This window comes from Brachycentrus maculatus, unplaced genomic scaffold (genome assembly GCF_059751285.1).
Source record: "Brachycentrus maculatus isolate JH-2025_06_01 unplaced genomic scaffold, ASM5975128v1 h1tg000272l, whole genome shotgun sequence".
Lineage (NCBI taxonomy): Eukaryota > Metazoa > Arthropoda > Insecta > Trichoptera > Brachycentridae > Brachycentrus > Brachycentrus maculatus.
This window is the reverse complement of record NW_028281023.1, coordinates 387,032-405,000: the sequence shown is the minus strand read 5'-3', so window position 1 is coordinate 405,000 and position 17,969 is coordinate 387,032. Positions and strand designations below refer to the sequence as shown.

At 27.3% G+C, this 17,969-nt stretch overlaps 1 protein-coding gene across 1 annotated transcript in view; it reads right to left on the bottom strand.

Moving 5' to 3' along the window:
* Nucleotides 1-17,969, bottom strand: part of unc-13-4A (BAI1 associated protein 3) — a 110,005-nt gene that overhangs the window by 59,452 nt on the left and 32,584 nt on the right. The window contains exon 4 of the mRNA XM_088266626.1: nucleotides 6,674-6,893. Within this exon, the coding sequence (XP_088122752.1) occupies nucleotides 6,674-6,893 (220 nt within the window). The remainder of the gene's footprint in view (nucleotides 1-6,673; nucleotides 6,894-17,969) is intronic.

The window sequence follows — 17,969 nt, the reverse complement described above, 5'->3', positions numbered from 1 at the left end:
TTTAACGAAATTATAAAATATTCAGACTCCGTTTTAAACAAATATTAAAATGTCTCAATATCCTTTGTTTGCCCACTAAATGTTGAAAAATTGTCTGATTACATAATTTAATGTTTATTCAGTAGAACGGCGTCAATTTGACACTCTGTATTTTTTAATACGGATCAGAGATGGAAGTTCAGTGGAAAGATAACACTTTACCTACGTAGTGTAGAAAATATTTTAGATTTTCCTTCAAACGACTTTGCATTTTTAAAATTTACCGATCTGTCGATCATAATCATAAAATTAATGACACTGAATCAAATAGAAGCAGTATAAAAGTTATCCACGCTACGTAGGAAAACGATAACTTTCCCATGGAATCCACTTTTTTTGGTTAATTTTTTTGCTTTTGACAGGAACTATGTATTACTTTACATATACATACGTACTCGTATCTAGTATAAAAGAACCGATAATTCGATCTTAACTACCAATACAATTTACAAGTTTGTTGACGGATTTATTAAAATTCCAAGAGGTCTAGGAACATTTAAAAAATTAAACTGTATTATAAACATTACAAAGTAAGTAATAAGAGTAAGATGATTTATTACGAGTCATTTTTATCAATTATCACTTCAAGAAAGCGCGATGAAATTCGATACGTAATGTAACGAAAAGTATTATTACTTTTGAACGAAAAGTATCATTACTGAGAAATAAAAATTATAATATAAAAAAAAACATTTTTGGACAAATCGACTTTTACTTGAACGCAGATGAAAGGTTTGAATGAATGATTAAGCTAAAATAAAGTTATTTATTTATTTTAAAATATGCGTTATGAAATATCAAGTAAAATTATGTAAATATACTGTATCTAAATATTAAAATTAATTGCTTATTTTTTTCTAAGAGTTGCAAGTTTTATTTCAGCCTTAAGACCGAAAACATCTCTCAACAAATTATTTATCGTTATTAATTTGGAAAGTGTACTGGGGCAGAAATTTAATCCTTTTAAAAGATTTTTGATGTCCTTTCGAAGGCATCCAACTTAATTCCCTCGTCTACCCCTTTCCGTTACCAATCTCTCCTTTGGTTAATTATTTACAACGATTCAGAACTTCTAAAAACTCTCAATTGGATCTCTTCTCCCACTACCATTCTTATCGTTGAAAGCAATATTTATACAAACTAACACTGGCGTACTTGTATTGGTGAAACAAATATTTTCTCATTTAAATTTCTTAAATAATCATGGACGTTTATTTTATTTATATTTTTATGAAGAACTTGTAATCTTTTGTGTTATTAAACGGAATATCAGGATGATCAGTCAAACAAAATTAAAATGAAATAAATATCTTCCATTAAAAGCCTAGCGAATTCCTACCTAGACCAGTTATTGCAACATATCAAAATAAGATAATCTTTAAAATAAACATCGTCACGTTATGACTCTTATCCGTACGTCATAATGTACGTGATTGCGTATTTTAATAATCTAATAATAAAAAAACGGTGTATGTTTGAATTTGAACCTTAAGCCAGTATAATGTTAAATGTTTGTATAAATTTGCTATTTATTATGATACATCTAGAGATGATATTATTTCGACGTCTTCCGATTTCTGGAAGATACAATCTTAAATGTGGAGTAATGAAATAATGGAAAAAAATTAAGTAATGGCTCTCGCTAGCGACTTGTAATTTAGTAAGTTATTATATTGTATTATTATTCAAACAAGGACTACTTAAGATTGAGTCTACTGTAATGAATTCAAATCATAATCTTTTAAAGCTTAAAACACCGACTTTATCCTATAGAAGTAATTTTATTTCCATTTAGTTTTTTTATTTATTTTAATCAACCAACTCTTCAGTCTGTCAGTGGTATTTGTCAGCCGTCAACGAAACAAATCCGAAAATAATTACGAACAGAGGCTTAAAACATCTTGAAGTAAACTTTTTACAAAGATAATTAAACCCGTTGAGAGCGTAGCATTTTAACAATATGAATAATTAGCTTTACTCCACTACGCGCTGCTGTGGCTCAGTCTGGTTAAATGCAAAAAAGAAAAGAGAAAGCATACATTTCTACTATGTTTAATTTAATTCAAGGTTTGTGGGTTAACAATATTTCATCAGCTTTCAAGAAGCACGCTGTCCGACATAAGCAACGTTTGGTTTTGCGTATGTTTTCTGTTATGTTAAACAAATGGCGCTCTCATTGCATTAAAAATGTAAAAAAAAAAAACATATTTTTACTTATTGATTAGTGAATAAGTTAAGGAGATTTTTAACAAATGAACATTTATATTTTATTATTATATTATAGGTTGCCGAATTTAACTAATGGTTTTAGCAGCAGTAAATGCAGTAAAGTCTATTGTAATAATGATATATCGCTCACTCCTTTCAACAACGTCAAATATAAAAAAAACTCGATTTTTCAAGAGATCCTTTTTAAAAATATAATAAGATGTATTAAAAATAAATATCACGCCACTTATTGAACTTTTTACTGTGCAACAGATCTTTTTAGGTAAAACCCGAATTAACCTTTTATTCACAATGCAAAAACAACACTTTCTGCCCTGTACCGGGTAAATATTAAGTTAAAAATATTCCGATTTACTGGGATATTTTTATTTTCATTTTATTTATTAATAAATACATAAGAAAATCTAAAATGTAATTTAAAAATCGGTTCTTTGAAGGATTTGTATGTTAAAATATGCGTGCTCAGATTTTATTCACTAAAATAAATATCATAATGCATAATGTATGTTTGTAAAATGTATTCCCAATGAGTTCAAAAAAGTATATCGATGTTCTTATGAAATTTTCGAGAGTTAGTGAAAGTTCAAAAATCTTGGTGAAGCTAAAGACTAAGTATCATTAAATAAATTGAGAGTATAAAGTTGGGAGTTTTGTTGAAAAAGTCTATCAGAAAGGTTGTCTGTCTACTTGGTGAAATTTCTTCCATTCCGTTAATCTAGGAGAGTTGGAAGTTTTATTCTATTTTGCATACCCCCGGTGTGAAAATCAACATTAAGTCGGTGGTTGGTATTTCATCAGTTATTCATTAATCTTTGTTGTTTAAATCTATTGGTAAACTAAACTTTAAAAATTGAAATATTTTTTTGGGTTCAAGAAAATAAATTCGAAAAAAGGTATTTTTATACAACGGGGGATAAATATAAGTATTTCAACTAGAATACGAATGGAATTGTTACAATACTTCATAATATATGTATGGATATTTGATAAGGGGTGAAATGGTCTACAATACTTTAAAGTGATCATTTTAGCCAGCTAATGACAGATCGTTACCCCTGTATATACCCAGACTTTAAGGTTTTTTTAAATGATGCGGAATGCATCAAAACGCGTGTCACTATAGATTTTAAGAAATTGTGGTATTTACCAAGTAAAACATATAATAAAAATGGATAGATATTACCACAAACTGACTGTCGAATCAAAAAATGAAATTTCCAATTTATTTCTGGTAGAAAAAATGATAAAATACATTCCAGATGTAAAGATAACCTCTTATCAAAATAAACATCATTTCACGTTAATGAGACATGCAAACGTCATTCATTTCCATTATCTCTATAAGCGATTATGTCGTTGCCTCAATAAGTAATTTTTACGGGAAATTGTTATTTTTACTGCTGACAAAGTTCAACTGGAAGATTTTTTGATTTATCACGTTTATAAATAAACTCCTAAACGATTCTCTTACGCATATAATAATAATTTCTCATTATTAATTCCTTTTTATGAAACGTAGCACTCGTAAAAAGGAAACCTAGCAGCAACCTACTTTCAAGGAGTCTTATCATATTACCTTATCGTATTGAAGAGAATTTATTTTTCAGCCGCCGGATACTTATGATAAATTATTTCTTTGACAACATATGCTTTTAGTGAACGAATACGTTATTTCTGAAAAAACAGACATATAAACCATATATATAAATATGGACCTTTAGTCTCTAGGTTAATAATATGCTAAGTACTTGTTTATAAGTAAATTTTTCAGTTTTGTTGGATTTGCATTAGGAATAAAATGATCGATTTATTCTGTTTGATGTTATAATCAAGAGATGTTTTTAAAAAATCTTTACTTCACACTTTTGGCTTAAGAGTGCAAGCCTTCAAGGGGCGTATTTTTACTATTTTAAATACAACAAAAGAAAATAACATTACATAAACCATTCAATGAAATATAACCATAAAACCAGTATACCGTAAAATTAAGTGAAAAAAATTAAGGTAAACGAGGGTTGCTACTGGGGTTTAAAGGTATTAAATCCACTTCAAAAGCTATGAAATTGCATTGATTAACTACGTTAATTTTTCTTTTAAAATCGTTGGGGGATCATGTGTAGTATAAAATAAGATTTTTTGGGATTCTACCCTGTTGTGTTCGTCACCATCTTAAAAAAATGGTTATTTTAAATTTCTGTTTGAAATAAGTGAGCAAAATTTTTTAAATTTGATTCTAGCAAACGTTTTTTGTTAAAATGGTATTCTATAAAATGAATTCTGAAGAGATAATATTCCACAATTTAAAAAAAGTTCTACTTCTTAATAGATTTTGTAAAACGCACCGCAATTCCCATTTTTTCCTTTTTTAATTCAACCTATTAATCATTGCGTTAAAAGAAACATAAATTCCTGGATGTTCTTTCATTATTTTTACAGCTTCGTTACCTGAATATTATTCAGAACTGAGTTCGCGAGTACATTTGCGAATTTTTCAATTTATGTAAATACTGTATGTACCAACGGAGTTTTTCCAAGCGTAGAAATAACCAGCGACCTGGCAACACTTATCAAATAATGCAAATTTAAAAACGAATTTCGGAGGTGGAACAGTTCAACGCTTAAAAACAAATAAATGGAGATTCAATGAAGGTGACAAAAAAAACCGTTAATTTTGCAGGATTCAAATGGAATAAAAATTGTGAAAACTCACATCCTCTCATGTAAAATTTAATCCACCGTTTTGGGAAGCGACGAGCATAATTTTAGTAAAAACACAGATGGTGGTTGTTTATATGCAAAGTGGTATAATCCAACTTTAAAAGGAATTCATTAAAATCCTTCGTTTTAAATGGAGATAAAAGGTGTTTGTCAGTAATAACCACAACGTTAATATTTAGACACGAACGTTTACTTATGTAAATAGGTAAAATTCCTTTATATATTTCAATATTTGGAAGAGAATATATTTAAAGAACATATTTTCGTTTGTTAAGGTTTTTCAGTATAAATATACAAAATTTGCGAATTAACAGGAAACAATATGAAAACACAAAAGTAAATTAGTAATTGTTCGATTTGTCTTTATTTCAATTTCTTTTCCCTGAATTCTCACTTCATGTAGGTCTACCTCTAATATTGTATTATTGCCATACAATATCAGAAAAATGTTTTATTTTTATTTTGATCATTTTCACATTTTCTGAATTTGTTCTGTGTTATATGTTATTTACAATATGTAAGCATAAAATATGTACAGTTATACCGAGAAATAAAATTATTACATTTGTAAAGATAACCCCTATTCTCAATACGTAAGGCATAACTTACTTATTGACTTATTTTTTATTTTCTAATAAGGAAAACATATTTTCAAGCTTGCATACTATATCGAATGTTCGTACAATATATAACATGATGAACTTTTTTCTGGGTATTATAAAGAAGTTTTCTGAAATATTTGAATTATGAGAACAGAATAAAAATGAATTTAAAATACATCTGAACACGCAATCGAGAAATGAGGGTACGGGGAGGGGGGAACCAACAATCTATGAGAATACGCAGAAGTCGATAAGATTATTATCTGAGTGTACATGTTTTTTAATATACCGAGTGTGCAGCATAAATAGGAAGAAAAATTGGATTGGCAAAATCAGCAATGATCGTACGAATATAGGAAAATGAAAATCCCTTGATGAAATTCGTCATTACAAAGTAGAGTGTATTATGTAGAGTGGGAACAAAAATTGTATGATAACTGAAATATTACACAATATCAACAAATTTCAAGGAAATAATACTATTTGATTTATGTATATCATGAACTATGTATATAGGTATTTGATGATATAATTATCTAAATAAATTTATATAATTATCTAACTTATTTATGATCCAATAAAGGGGTTGGGAACTTTTTCATTTATGAGAGCCATATTCATTTATCTAATTCAATACAATGCCGCATTTGTACAAATTCAGGTAAATCCATTGATTCCTATTCAAGTTTTGCAAACACAAAAATATGGAAGCTGAATTTTATCTATTAAGATATTCAGATTATATTAATAATAATAATAAAAAAAGGTTAAAGTCAAATGGATGTATTAACGTAGCTACGCGGCCGTAGCTTCCCAACCCCTACTTTTTATTTCAGTTTTACTTAGTAAATACCACCCACCCTACCCCTAATCTAGTAAATACATACTCGACGCATAAGTAAAATAATATTTTTTTGGAAAAAGGCATAAGGGTTTGACTTAATATATTAACTTTAAAATTATTGAGTCGGATCATTTGATATCCCAGAACATACTATCCTAGATCATTCCAGGAAACCACGGCCATCTGTATTAAGCAAAAATAAGGAAAAAAATATAATTCACATATTATTTTGTTCACTAACCATTCGCATCTTTTGCTTCCAGTCCATCAGCTTCCAATACCACCACTGACAGGACGACAATTGGCGGCTTCTCCTCTCCGGCTACGTTCAAGAGGCGGTAATGCCTTTCTGGAGACATCTCGAACGCCCTTTGTGCATACAGATGGAGATCTTCTTTGTAGTGCGCGAACTGGCCGCCAGGGGCGGGAGCACCTACTGTGTTGGCAATGGTGTACAGCACCTTAAATCAAATAAAACAAGGAATAATGAATGTTTATTCTAATAAAATAAACTGATTTCGACCAAAGATGGTGCCAAAAAATAAATATGTGGAAGATGTTTTCATTTGAAGCATATGTACTCGTATATATAACTTATATAAAGTAGTGTGGTTGTCAATCATGCATGGAAGGGGGAATGTTACACGTGTAAAGCGATCAGTTATTCATAAGACAAATTTACGAAACTTTTTTTAATGGATCCTCTTTTATTTTATTTATTGTTTCGGCATTAACTTTGTGGTAAGACATGTTACAATAATTAAAGAAAAAAAAAACAAAAAAAAAAAACAAAAAAAGAAAAAAACCAAAAAAAACTAAAAAAACTAAAAAAAAAAAAAAAAAACTGAATTCTAATAATAATTTATTAAATAATATATTGTTTCAAAATTCTTCGCCATTGCTTTCAATTTTTCCTTTGTTTTCAAACTCCGTTCCTTGACTAACCCCTTCCCCTTACTTTTCCCTCTCCTTATTTATAGAACAATTTTATATTTTATATTTTAGTTATTATACAGACCTGAATGATGGAAGTTTAGCTTCTGAAACATGTAGTCTATAATAAAACTCAAGTGGTAAAAACAAAGTGTTTTCTTTAATTATTGATCCTCTTTTATGTGTGTGTCATGTCAGGTCCTTCTGACGTCGACTTGAGAGTAATTGTCCTTGTCTCAGGCAGCTCTTAAAATATATCAATATATTTTTACAAAAACGAACATCCAATTTTAACGAGAGTTTCCATAAAAAAAAACGGTATTTTAATTTTCATCTAAATGTATAATTTCAACTTCAAATGAATTGTGATAACGATGAGGAAATGAGGGGGTGTGAATATAGGGAGGTATTATTTCTCATTTTCCGTATAATGAGAATGTGAAAATGTAGAGCTTTTAGGATACCTTTAGTTTAGAGTATCCAAATTAACACTGCTTGCAAAAGAACATTTTCTCAGCGTATCGTATTTTAGAATATAAGAGCACCAAAAAAAATAAGTTCTAAGCTAAACCCAGGATGATAAAAAATATTATCATGGTTTTGGGAAAAAAATAATAAATTCACTTTTTTTCCCTACAAATTGTTCATTACATATTTGTTTGTAATGATAAATAATAAAAATATAAATTAACTTGTTTTACACGGGGAGACAAAAACTTGACGTGAATACTTTTTTTGAAAAACCAATATTTTAAATCATTAAAGTTAATATGAAAAACATATATACGGACAGACTTTGTGTCAATATTTTCATATGACCACTGTTAAGTGGTGGAGGTCATTAAAAATATTTTTTACGTCAGTAAAAGTATGTTTTACTCCCTAAAATACGCTTTTAATGAAATCGTAAGTAAAACACTTGTTTTTTTACCACTTGAGAAAAAAAACCTGGTAAAAAACAAATATTTTTCTTTTACTATTTCATGTCTTACTACAAATTGAATGCCGAAACAATTAATAAAACACTTTTAATGACGTGAAGAAAAAAAAATGAAAATATATACATATTTGAATTGCAAAAAAAATCTAACTTTTTTCACAGTTGACTATTGGGATTATCTTTGAGATTTTTATCAATGTCCATTGAAATACTTTATATATTTCACCTATTATTTGACAATTTACCGTGGGTCTCGTTACGGTCATCGTTAAAACGACCTGAATAGTGATTTTAACCATATTTTTTCAACTCCATTTATTTGAAATATTTTACTGGTACCTGAATCATGAGACTAGAGATCACGAAAAACGAAAATATTATAGAAACTCAGCTGATAGATAGAGAATAAATTCCGTGTCTTAACACTCTTAAGTAGAAACTATTCAATTGAATGACAGTTTATTTAAACATTATGCTTGTATCACATTATTAACTAAAAAATCATTGAAAAATAATATTATTTTATCGAAATTCAGTATCCGTCGAAACACTCAAATTTGCATATTTTTTTAAAAACTGTATTATGGTTAGACTTGCTATAAATTGGCTGGTTAGTTTAATATTTTGCAGGTGCACGAAAGCACTTAGTCAACACGTTGATCTTATTTTCAGGCGTCTAGACGAAGTTTATTAGACTTATTCTCTAGATTATACAATAGGTGGATTTTGTTTGAGGTATCTATAAAGAAAATTATATATATATATATATATATATATATATATATATATATATATATATATATATATATATATATATATATATATATATATATATATATATATATATATATATATATATATATATATATATATATATATATATATATATATATATATATACATTTATATATATATTTATATATATATATATACTACTACTACTACTACTACCATCACGCCGTTTCCCCGCAGGGGTAGGCAGAGAGGATGGAACGCCACACTCTTCTGTCCTGACATACACTCCTAGCCTCCTTCACATCCATACATCTAGTCATACATGCCCTCCGATTACGCAGACTTTTGACACCGCCAGATTTTAGGTTCAGATTAATCTGATCGTGCCAAGTCTTTTTCGGTCGTCCACGTTCTGTTTTCCCTCTCACATTCGCCACATATATTTTCTTAGTCATTCTCTCGCTATCCATTCGCTCCACATGTCCATACCACCGCAAAGAGCTCTTTCTAATCTTTTCAATTATTCCTCGTTCAGCCTTACATTCCTTTCTTATATCGTCGTTTTTAATTCTGTCATACAATGATTTTCCACACATTCGTCTGAGGGAGCGCATTTCAACAGCATTCACTCTGCTTTCATCCTTCCTTTGCCAGTTCCATGTTTCGCTTCCATACATTAGTGTCGGTACTAGCACGCCGTTGTGAACCGCTAGCTTGGCTTCCATGGACATATATATATATATATATATATATATATATATATATATATATATATATATATATATATATATATATATATATATATATATATATATATATATATATATATATATATATATATATATATATATATATATATATATATATATATATATATATATATATATATATATATATATATATATATATATATATATATATATATATATATATATATATATATATATATATATATATATATATATATATATATATATATAAATATCTGATTATCTATGAAAATAATATTGAAATAATTTGAAAAAAATTTCCATTCATGATTGAAAGAAAAAAATATAGGTGATGATGGAATATTTTTTTCGATATAAAGCAAGTTTTACATTTGTATAACATTTTTTAAAAAATATTAAGATTATAAAAAGAGTCAACTAGTTGGTAATAAATTCACCCACGTAGTACATTTGTGAGGTAAAAAGATATTTTTATGAATGGAGCAGAATATATATATATATATATATATATATATATATATATATATATATATATATATATATATATATATATATATATATATATATTGTCATGTCATGGAACATTTCCACGTCTAAAGCAATATTTATCTCCAGGTAGTTTTTTTAAAAGGCATATCCATCACCAGGTCGTTTTTTGTATATTGCAAGTGAAACAATCTTTAATTGATTGATGATATCTTCGGTTATTATCGGGAGCCAACGAACCAATGTTCTGCGTAATTTCAGGAACACCAATCACACCGAACAACTATCAATAAAAAATGCGTCATCAAAGACAAATCGTACACTTTACTGTTGACATGTCTCCCAGAAAATTGAGAAGAGTGAGGAGAATCAAAAAATTTATTTGATAAAAACATTATATTTACCAAGTTAAATAAAAATAAAAACGGATAGATTATTAAACGAAGTGACTGCTGTATCAATTAATGAACTTAAGAAAAATACCCCAAGCACCAGTGACCCATGCACCATTGGGTATGAAAGAGACGAGTTATTTTCATATTATTTTTTGACATCTCATCAAAGATAAAGAAGAATATGAAAGTCTGGGTATTTACGGGGCTGACGACCGTCATAGGCTGGTTTAAGTGATCACTTTACACGAGTGTAACATTCACCAATTCTACCCATTACTGACTACCGCATTACTCAAATTCTTGGAAGTTCTATATATATGAAGCAATTCCGAAACGTTGTTCTTGGTCGTCAGCCCCGTAAATGCCCAGACTTCTATATTCTTCTTCATCTTTGATGAGATGTCAAAAAATAACATGAAAATAACTCCTGCAATCGGAGATAATCCAGATTTTGTGAACAAGTATTTGGACACACTCAAAATGTTGTAAATAGATTAAAAGTGTAAAAAAACAATAAAGCTAAGTTTTTATGTATTAATTTTAAATCAAACACAGATTTTTGAGTCTACTAAGTTGTATTTTATTAACAAAAACACATAAAAAATTATATTGTGACAATGGTTTCGTCTTGTTAGGGCTTTATCAAACGAATGTCAAACGAATGACATTCGTTTGAGAATGCCCTAACAAGGCGAAACAATTGTCACAATAATTTTTTAATGTGTTTTTGTTAATAAAATACATTTTAGTAGACTCAAAAAATCTGTGTTTGATTTAAAATTAATACATAAATTAAAATGGAGTTCTACAAATCAAACGCCAAAACAATAAATAAGCTAAGTTTTACCCTGAACTGAACTGGAACCTGAAGTATTAGACCGATCGCCTTACATACATATAATGAACGATTAACTTAACATTACATCACTTTGATGCAGTGACCATCACCATTAGTGTGGATGAGGGTAACAAGAAGAATTCTTTCTTTATCAATTTATTATCGAAGGGATTTGGTTATAAGTTTTTTGAAAGATACTCAAAATCTCATTGATGGATAGAATTACAAATATTGAAGTAATGGTACAAGTGCTTCTCAGTATCTAGATATATGTGATTCGATATGTCAGTTATATTATACGAAGATCAAAATGTAAAATAAACCAACCCGTCATCCAAGGGTACATAAACCGAAGAAGTACATACATATAGTTGGTAGACACCGCATGTTATACATGCGGGTACAGACGCAGTTCAATATAAGTATTGGGTGTAGCTTAAATAAGATCAAAACTCTGGTAGACAACTTCATATACGAGATGGCTAAAAAATAAATTACTTAATTTTTTCACTACATAGTTTTGAAACTAATTAAAAGTCCTTTTCTACACTGCTATTTGTATTATTTCTCAATGGTAGGAAGGTACTTGTAAATAATCGATTCGGAATAGGTATTTTAGAAAAAAGATATTCACCGAACGTGATCACGTGAGAAATCAAGTTTCCAGATTTCCCTCACAAAGCCTCACATAATTAACAGCGGATACGGCTAGATGAGGATAAAGTAAGTAGGCTTTGTAAATACGTGAGCGACCCTGGAACTTAGCCACCTTAGAAAATCTAACAAGGGGTTAGTTATTCAGGAAAATAACATTATTTTCAAGAGTATTTTTTATTATGGAAGTCAGAGTATTTCCAGGGCTTACAACCTCCTATAAGGCTGGTTAAGCAATCACTTTACACCATTCTACCCATGATTGACAATCACACTACAGACAATCCAAAATCTCAGTATATTTGTACTCAGATTTTGGAAGTAATACATATTTGATCAATATCATGACTTTCCGTGATTGAGTTCTCAACAGGCATCTACGATTGAATTTAGAAATCTTTTTTTTAAGCAAAGACCCTTTCATTTATATGCAAGACCCGAACTGGGATTATTTAACATACTAGAAAACGCCTGAAAATCTGATTTTCATATTTTTATGCAGCTTATATTTTGACAAATTATTTTATTCACAACGTTCAGTAATTTAAAGCCTGACGTTGAAAATCACAGATTGACAATTCTTTCTATATTGAAACTCGGCCGGTATCTAAAATAAATATAAAATATATTATTTAATATTTTTGTTTGTTCCTTTGTTATCTATAAAAACCCTGTTTCGAGATAATGTTTGAGGTAGGTTGCTTGGCGAGAATATTTTATCGGACGTTTTCTTTCAAAACATTTAGTTTTCTTTCAAAAGAAAAGTGTTAGCAAAAAATAAAGGTAGTAAATAAAGCAACGTTTTATTCGTAAATGTAATTAATTTAGAACATAACTAAAAGTATTTCTTTAGTTATATTGTTTCGCAAAATTCATCCCTCCTAAAAGTGGATTGCTTTTAATGAGAAAGAAATCGAAAATGGCATTTATATAATACTATATATTTTGGTACGTCAGAAAAGTCATGTTTTTTTGTTCAAGGAGAGTTTGAATTCAAATAAGACTATTATGTTATTTTCAGGCACGGAACAAGGAATTTTTCATAAGCTGTCATAAAATGGGAACAAATCTTACTTGAAAACATTTTTTATCGCAATGACGGATATTAGGAGAACAAATAACTGAAATGGAGTATCCTGCGAATGACAGGGAATTTTTGAAAAAGTATTTAAAAATAATTGATTTGGTATCCATTTCCTGAAAAACCGGAGGATTTTTTTTTACAATAGCTTCAATGATAAAGAGATTTCAGAAATAGACAATTTTATCGGGAAAGCTTCAAAACAATTAAAAAATTCCTGATAGCTGCATTTTTTCACGTAATCAAATATTCAAAACGCTTTGGAAAGGCAAACAAATACTGTTTGGCTATTTGTGTGAAGACAAAAATATTATTAATTTTTATATATCTTCATTTTACTAAACAATAGCTTTTTAAAATGAAATGTGATATATTTTTCTAGATATTTTACTCTGGTTAGTTTTGTTGAACTATTTAGCCTCCTGCTAGATATATTTTATATGAAATTTTTATTCTTACTAATTATTTCACAATTTTTTAAATTCTTTTTTACAAAAATATGAAATAATTATGGACGAAAAAGTAACTATTAGAAATAGGCAGACACTCCTTTCTACTCTTTGAGCATAATTATTTCATATTTGTATCCAATTATAATTTATTTTAAAGAAATATCAACAGAAAAGAAGTGCTTTTCAAAAAAAAAATGCGGTTTTCGACCTATCGTCGGCTATATCGTTCACCATTCTGCATATGATTAAGTAATCGTATTTAGATTTTAGGAAGTTGTATACCGTATACATATTGTATTTAAATTCGTTCGTTAGTTGGAACGCCATCTACTAAAAACATGAAATAAAAAGCATATTTTTTTCAGTATTAGCGATAATTCTTTTGTTTATTTTAGATTTTAAGCATCATGTGATCAAATAACCTTCAAGAGCTAAAATAATAAACTTTGTTAATAAATCCAATATTAATTTTTATATTTTCATGAATTTTGCAGCGTAAAATTCCAGCCTCCTCGATAAATTATTACGCATCAAAATTTCGTAGATCTCTTCAAATTTTTGTCTGTGCTCATAGTATGTACACAATTTATGTGAAGTACCTGATACTTTATACTGCATATATAATATATCTACAAGTTTTAAGCGATGGTAAATGCTTATTTCCAACTAATTTGGTAATCTTCGAGCTTATAATAAGACCTCATATCGCAGTGGTTTTGTTGTACAACTTTATTTAGTTGTGATTATTTTCCGCAAAATTAAGGTATTCAAATTATAATAGCAAATAAACAATGATTTAAGTATTTTATTTACAAGTTTTTTTATTAAATTGTGCATTTTTTAAATCTCGTTTCAATCAACGTTATTTTAGTTAGTTTATTTCGTAAAAAAATTATATCCCATCCAAAAGGTTTGGTTCTACGTCTCGACTTTCAATGGTTAGATTGGAAGGAATTAGTTTGCTGTGCTCAATTAATAAGAAAATAGTTAAAGTAATTGAGAAACTTCCCTCCGGTTACATTATTCATCGAGAAACTTATGGGAAATTGTGATTAATTTATAAATAATATCAACACATTTCGAACAGTAAATAAGATGATTAATTTATGGAAAAAATAGACAAAATCCGTCATTTGCTACCTATAAATTATAATTAATATATAAAATATTAAATAAACTCACAAAGGAAAATATTTCATCAAATTATTTATATATAATTTGATGAAATATATATATGTAAATATATATATATATATATATATATATATATATATATATATATATATATATATATATATATATATATATATATATATATATATATATATATATATATATATATATATATATATATATATATATATATATATATATATATATATATATATATATATATATATATATATATATATATATATATATATATATATATATATATATATATATATATTTATATATATATATATATATATATATATATATATAAATATATATATATATATATATATATATATATATATATATATATATATATATATATATATATATATATATATATATATAGTTTTGAATTCTCGGATATTCTCGAAATCGTTTGACAAACAATTTTTTTTTAATAAAGAGTTGGTAATATTTTAAAATTTTACCTTCGTAAAAAAATATTTCGTTTCAGTATTACTGAGATATCAATCCTTTTGTCTCCAACATATTTACTTTGAAGATATGAAGAAAATGGAACCATCCAGACGCCCCCACATTGCACTGCATGGCCATCCCCAAGGTAGACGACTCCTAGGCAGATGACCAAAGACATATATTGAGAGCTGGGAATCGACATTGCAGGAGGCTGGTCCCTCTTGAAAACAGGCTACAAGGCCTACACCAAAAAGAAGAAGAAGAAGAAGAAAAAGGTAGCAAAAACGAGAGAGTACGAACTATGAAACTTTTTACTATATGCGTAAATTTTTTCATACAGCATTGGACGCCACAAGGTGTTTGAGGAACAACATTATAACACCACATACATATAATACAGTAAAGATAAATAATCAGAAAAAATTTACACAAAATTTGTTGACATTCAAAGCCGTCCTATGTTCTCATTTAAAATTCAAAATTGAATGTCCTAAAAATTGTATTCATCATTAGAGAATGCTTCATGTACGTTTGTAGGTCTTATTAATAAATATTTATTCAGCTTCAAAACGCGCGACATATTCGAGTGAAAGGGTAAAACGTTCTTAATTACGCTGTGTAATTTATAATTTGATTAACTTGGCCACAAATCGTACCGCAAGAATAAAAATGTGTAACTGGTTTCCAGTGTTTCTGAGATAGTTGCGTTATTTATTCGATAATTGTGTCAAAAATAATAAAATTTTGATTTCCATAATGTAATAAATATTTATTTTGCTGTCGTTAAAATGTGCTAAATTAAATAATAATATTTACTTTTTTATTTTGTAACATCTCATCAAGATGAAGAAGAATATGGAAGTCTGGGCATTTACGGGGCTGACGACCGTCATAGGCTGGTTTAAGTGATCACTTTACACACTGTAACATTCACCAATTCTACCCATTATTGACAACCACACTACTCAAATTCTCGGACGTTCTATATATATATATATATATATATATATATATATATATATATATATATATATATATATATATATATATATATATATATATATATATATATATATATATATATATATATATATATATATATATATATATATATATATATATATATATATATATATATATATATATATATATATATATATATATATATATATATATATATATATATATATATATATATATATATATATATATATATATATATATATATATATATATATATATATATATATATATATATATATATATATATATATATTTATATATATATATATATATATATATATATATATATATATATATATATATATATATATATATATATATATATATATATATATATATATATATATATATATATATATATATATATATATATATATATATATATATATATATATATATATATATATATATATATATATATATATATATATATATATATATATATATATATATATATATATATATATATATATATATATATATATATATATATATATATATATATGAACCAATTTAGAAACCTTGTTCTTGAATCACTAGAACTTCACTAGAGACATCTATTGGTGAGATGTAAAGAAGCTTAATAGCAGATAAGATTAGTTTAAGTTAATGTTAAAGTTTCGCTAATGTATTTTTTTTGTAATTAAATTGATTTAAATATATTTTTGTAAGAATTTTCTTTCAAAAATTTCCCTGCCCCCCTTCTAACATTCCCAAGATATATTATAATAGGTAAGGTATAAGGTGAACAAGTATTTGGACACACTCAAAATGTTGTATTTACCTTTTTCTTTTAACAATAATTTAATTTCAGATAAAAACTTTTACATTTTTTCGACGTACTGAAAGAACTATATACTTGTGTAAAAAGTCTAGAAACTAGAAACAAACATAATATTTATGAAGATATATAGCAACGCCTAAAAAAAAATCGATACTTTGTCCTTGGAAGAAAGATGGGAAAAATATTACTTTGACAAAATATTAACGTAATATTAAACAATATAGAAAATGAAATGAAAAATAAGTTTTGTGTATATATAATATATCGTGCTGAAAAGTAAGTAATAAAAATAATGTACGGGCTTTGAGGTACTTAAGTATCAATAAATCGAACCTTAACGATTTCAAGTAGAGAATTAAGGGTTTAAGTTTAAAGATCACAAGGTTTCAGGAACCTTTTAGAACTTCCGATTGATGTTTAAGAATTAATCTTATAAAGACACGATAACAAATGTGAAACGGATTACGGAAAAATGTGATCTAAATGAAAAATATTTTTTATCTGTTGGTTTCAGTAATATGTTTTTTTTAAATATCTGGGTTAACTACAAATCAACTGTCAAATTGACGGTTGATTTTAAGTCAGTACGTTTTGAAATTTCACCATGAATAGACCGAATGACCATTATGCGTGTCGTAGGTTCGGTGAATGAGCCGAAAACAATATTCAGCTTGATCCTCTATTCCAACGAAAAATTTTGATCACCGATGAGGCAAATGTTTGGTCAATAAGAAGAATTGATGAATTTGAAGTGAAGTAAACCCAAAAACCTTTGTTGAGATACCCTTACACATTTATATATATATATATATATATATATATATATATATATATATATATATATATATAT